Source organism: Haplochromis burtoni, unplaced genomic scaffold (genome assembly GCF_018398535.1).
Source record: "Haplochromis burtoni strain Fernald_Lab_line unplaced genomic scaffold, NCSU_Asbu1 Contig_163, whole genome shotgun sequence".
NCBI classification, from domain to species: Eukaryota; Metazoa; Chordata; class Actinopteri; order Cichliformes; family Cichlidae; genus Haplochromis; species Haplochromis burtoni.
In genome coordinates, this window is record NW_024582524.1 from 463824 (window position 1) to 469262 (window position 5439).

At 38.9% G+C, this 5439-nt stretch overlaps 1 protein-coding gene across 1 annotated transcript in view; it reads left to right on the forward strand.

The window, feature by feature from the left end:
• The window catches only part of elp2 (elongator acetyltransferase complex subunit 2), a 36288-nt gene that overhangs the window by 26850 nt on the left and 3999 nt on the right, over positions 1–5439 (forward strand). The window contains exon 18 of the mRNA XM_005932931.3: positions 1267–1459. Within this exon, the coding sequence (XP_005932993.1) occupies positions 1267–1459 (193 nt within the window). The remainder of the gene's footprint in view (positions 1–1266; positions 1460–5439) is intronic.

Consider the following 5439-nt stretch of genomic DNA (forward strand, 5'->3'; position numbering starts at 1 on the left):
AAAAAAGTTTTCTTTAGAAAGCATAAATCATTTTTGTTTGCACACAATAACAGAATTATTTCAGGGGGAAAAACGAGATTATCAGGGTCAATATTATTAGACCCCCTAGAAAAACTGACCTCTTTGAGTCAAAGCAGAAACCACTGCTGTGCAATGGTGTACTTTAACTTTGTAATGCTCATAGCTTCTAAAAATCAAGTTCAAACTGAGTTATCTTCCAATTTACACACTATAAAAACTTCAGTGAGAGTTTGATCAGTTACTTGAGAAAGCATCATGCCCAAAACAAAATCAGTTTAGATTTGATAAAAAGATTTGTTGATGCTCACAAAGCAGGAGATGGATATGCAAAGTTATCACAGCATTTCCAAGTGTTAAGATCTGGAGTGAGAAGTATCATCACAGAGTACCACACAGTACAGAACAAATTTGGCAGAGGGTAGGAAGCAAAAGGTTTGAAAGACTCTGGAAAGAAAACAAGTGTGAGTCTAAAGACACCAGAACAACTGCTAAGATATCATTGAATGACTTAGCCAGGTCAGGAACTGTGGTCTCAAAGAAGACAACCACTAGATCCCTGCACTGGAATGAAGTGTGAGGTTGCATACCAAGGAAACTTCTGCAGATGAGACAGCTTGAATCTAGACTAAAGTAAGAAAGAACGACCTGCAGAAAGTTTATGTGTAATGGAAACGAGAGCTCTTTGGCCACAGAGGCACTGTTTATGTTTGAAAGAAGAAGAGAAAGGTGTACAATCCAAACCCCCGTCCTCACAGTGAAACACGGAGGTGGATGTATTATGGGGATGCTATAATATGTAAAGATTTTGAAAGACAACCTCAAGTAGTTGGCAGCAAAACTGGGTCTGGGTTGTCTCTTTGTCTTTTAACACAACAACCACCTAAAACATACGTCGCTCCTGGTGAAGAACTACCTCCATAAGACCAAAGTAAATGTTACTGAGTGGCCCGCAAGAAGCCCCAACTTGAATTCCACTGAAAACCTGTAAGGTGCACCGAAGATCAAAGTCCATGCCAGAAGACCATCAAATCTGGAGGAGCTTGAGAAAATGATACAGAACTGACTGTTAGCATCAGGGGTGCTAATTGTTTTGATCGTGGTAGTTTTTGTTTTTTGTGAAATAATCTCGTTTCATTGTGGAACACTTCAACTGTGGAAGTAGCTTATAAAGTAGACACAGGTGCTTTTATAAAGCATTGTGTGTTCTATGTCTGACAATGAACTGACCCCTTACTATCTTTCCAGGCATCCAAAGCTGAGCATGCAGCAGTGCTGCTGTGGAGTACAACCACATGGCGTCAGCTGCAGGTTCTTCCATGTCACACCCTCACGGTTACCCAAATGGCCTTTTCACCTGATGCACAGCTCCTGTTGGCTGTTTCCCGAGATCGCACTTGGTCTTTATGGAGAAGGAATCTCCCCACACCTGAAAGTCCAGGTGAGAAATGAGGACAACACAGACTAATAAGTCTGTTTTGCAGGGTTATTAGTGTTTGGTCTTCAGGATTTGATTTTCAAATGCAGCGTGACTCCGGATGAGACGTTAGTTCCTCATAATGCTTTGTAAATAAATTCAGTTTAATTAAAAAAATGTGCTTGAGTGAATATTAAGAAAAAACAACAATGCCGGAGCCCTTCTGGCACATGGAATTGCTCCCCTAATTCCAAATAATTAAAATAAGGTAAACCCACAGAGCAGATTTCCTCCAAATTGAATTTCGAGTCAAGCTGGCCTTATTGGAAGGACTCCCCTCATTAATACTATGAAGAGCCAAACAAGTGATGCACTGAATGAATCGAGTCCAAAATGGATTTAATATAGGAAAGATTTGAAACTGACCAGACTGACCAAAATGAACGATTAGTGCTTACTTCCCTCCTTCAAGGCTCATAATTCCACATTTGTAGGTAGAGCAGTGATTTGAAACAGGCTTTCAAATGGGTAATTACCATGCAGAATACATCAAATCCTCTGCGGTGGATTGCAGAGATCTCATCAAATCTATGCTCTCTGGGATGAAGCTTGAAAAGAAAATTCTGAAGTAACACTTTGAATAAATACAGACATAAAGCACGATGCAGTAGCCTTTGCATGCGCTGATAAAGACAAACCACAATGATATTTATAGTTTCGTGTTAAACTGGGATTTGTGATATTGGGGGTAGCGCTCTGTGGGGCTCTGATCTGTGAAATTGTAGAGAAGTAAATGAGAAAACACTGAAGGTACATGAACGGTCGGTTTGTGAATATAAAGAGGCCTCTGTGTGTTTGCCAACTTCAGCTAAAGCCACAAAAACTGTCTTTCCCACTTCCAGTGGTGTTTGTGGGTCAGTGTAGGTGCTAAAATGTTTAAAAAGTGTGATCTTCAGATTGTGTGCTGTGTGCAAAAAGCCAGTTTAACCCATAAAGAGGATACTTCGATGCTTCCTTGCGGTAGGTGTGAGATTTGTTTACGCACTTTGAGAGCTGGTGTCTTGCACTAAAAATGTGATGGTTGGCAAATCCTGTCTAATGTGACTCACTGAAAACTATTAAATATTAAACTAGTAAGAGCAAATTTAAGAGTGTATACACTGCTGAAAGTGGAGATAATGAGGTTAAATATCCCCCAATTACCTTGAAGAGTAGTCATGCTGCGGTCAGCTACAGATGAAATTGGCCCAATTTAACCCAGCAAATATCAGCTGAAAAGTCTCAGTTTTAGCGCTCTCTCAGTCATTTTGTCAATTTCTTTTGACCTTTACCCTCCTTTGTGACTTAACTCAGTGGTTTTGACATGGTCAGAGAAATAGATTTGTCTCTCTAAGGTCAACACTGTCAGGATTCACATTGGGTGAGAGCTTTCTGAGTGAGAAATCGTCTCTGGACTCAAATCTTAAACGATGCCATGGAACAACCATCCAATAAAACAGTCTCACTTTGCTTGTCTTTTTAATGTTTTTTTTGCCTTTTTATGATCTATTAAATAAATAAATTTGTTGATTTCATTTTATTACATAATCAGTACAACTTAGATTCTAACCAGTCACATCTGGCATAAGGTATCTGTTTGGTCCCAGATTTATTCAGTCAGAGTCTCCAGACACACGAGCAGAGTGATAAAGGGTGATAAATATTCACTGATGATAAAAAGGAGCTCTGCCAGAAGTGGTATGAAGCTGTAATCCCGACATTACAGAGTTTTTACCTCATCCAGCTGAAGGATCATCATCTGTCTGCTCACCCGGCAGTCACAGAGTACAAACCTCGCCTAAGGCAGCTCGCTTTCTGGGCAGCATTTACTTTTAAGGCAACATTGTTGTGTTTTCTGTATATTCATTTTGTTTTCTTTGCTCTTTTTAGACATACTTTAAAAACTTTGAAGTGGAATTAAAATCAGATAAAGGTAGCATGACAGATGCTCACTCTAATTGTACGAACATCATGAAGGAGGTAATAGGCAATGATTTGTAAATAACTGGACATAAATAAATTGAGCTTACTATATTCGTCTACTACATCTAGTATCTAGAAATGTACCACAATATATTTCTAACTAACTAGGCAGCTTATTTACTTTCTCTTAACAATACTTTCTTGAAACATATAATGCATTGTGGAGTCAACTTGAAAGAAAGACAGATGTAAAATGTAAAAGTGAGACATTTTATGGCCTTATTTGACCTTGAAGAAGAGGCCAGGGATTAAGCCTGCATGCTTTAAATATAAACTGATAGAAAGAAAGGTTTTTTTTAAATAACTATATAGTGTTATCACTTTGACCTTTAGATGACTCTATTGGCCTTGAAGAAGAGGTCAGAGTTCAAATGTAGCATATTTAAAATCTTTATAGGGTTCTTTCTATATTATGACATTACGCATCTCACTTCTCAAAAACATAGGTTTAACATAAGTTATAAAACTTTTTCTGAATTTTCAACCATAAATCATAGTTGAATTTGAAGACATTGGTGGATAAAAGCCAAATTGTAATAGATTGCACTGGAGGATGGGTCAGAATTTAATCGAAATTGCACACAGTGATCACCTAATGGATCTTTACCCAAGCCGTGCTTGGTTGTTTTGCAAACATTTCTCCATTTTCACAGCATATACTTCATGCACACTACTTACAATTACAAGTTCTCGCTCCTAGTGTACTGAGCAATATTAATGTGGCAAAGTCATTAGCATGAGATTTTTGGTGTTGATACATGTTTCATGTATGAAGTGATATCGCTTTGCTACAGATTTTCCATATGACTTGTATCCTCTTAGATGATGATAATCAACTGATAGGTTATGATCATGGGGGCGTGGTCTTACTGGTTGACCACATCCTCCAATTGTTAGAGCCTTCCTGTCACCATCAGTAACATCAGCAATACAGTCAGTGCTCTGACATACTGAGGTATTGACATGTTTTTATACTTTTTATGACCATTGTTACTACCGACCATGTCCTCATAATACTTCTGAATTCAGAGTAAGTAGAGATCTGATCTAGGTTATCGTATTAAGATTTGGGACACATCGTCAGTAGTGGACCTTGGATTCATCGGGTGTTTCGGCCATTATCATTAGACACTCTCATCCAAAGAGGCCCTGCTGGGGTTGATCAGGGTTGAGTGTGTCACTGGTTTATGTTAAATTGTTATTTCTCTTGTTCTTTCTTCTGTTTAGTTTTCTACAGTTTAATTGCTCCTATCTAGTCACTGCAACTGAGAAATAATACTTAACTCTTTAGCATTTATGGAGCCTCACTTGTTCAAAGGGATAGAAAAGGTGATAGAGAGAAGTGAGACAAAAGGGACGAGATGGGAGAGAGCAAAGAGGAGAGCTGGAAGGGAGGGCGCCCGATCTGGCTTCTCACACCTCCCCTACATATATGTGTTTACTAATGGTGTGATACTGTGAGAGGTGCTCTTAATTTTATACTTTCACTCTAAGTAGGTAGAAAACATCTCCCAAATCTAATTCTCAAACATCTTGAAACATTGTGAATATAGATCCAGATAATCAATAAACCTTGAGAAACAATACATTTGAAAACAATCAAACATTTTATTTAAAAGAGAAAGAAAAAACTAGCTCAGATATTGGATTTCTGTTGGCCTAAGTTCTGTGTAGAGCTGTTGCTGTTGTCAACAGGAGTGTGTTCTTGGAGAGGATGTTTATATGAGAGAACCTCAGCACACAGACTCTACAAATAACTCAATCCTGCATTTAAGGTGAACAGAAAACGACATTTAAGCCCTAAGGATTACCTCCTCCTGCACCTGGTAAAGCATCTTATGTTTCTCTTGGCTTCTCCGGATGGTGTTAATGGGCACTGACAGAGGCGTCCCGCACTCCTCTGTTCGCCTGAATGGTGGGCTACGCAGAGGCAGGGTGGTGTGTGTGTGTGTGTGTGTGTGTGTGTGTGTGTGTGTGTGTGT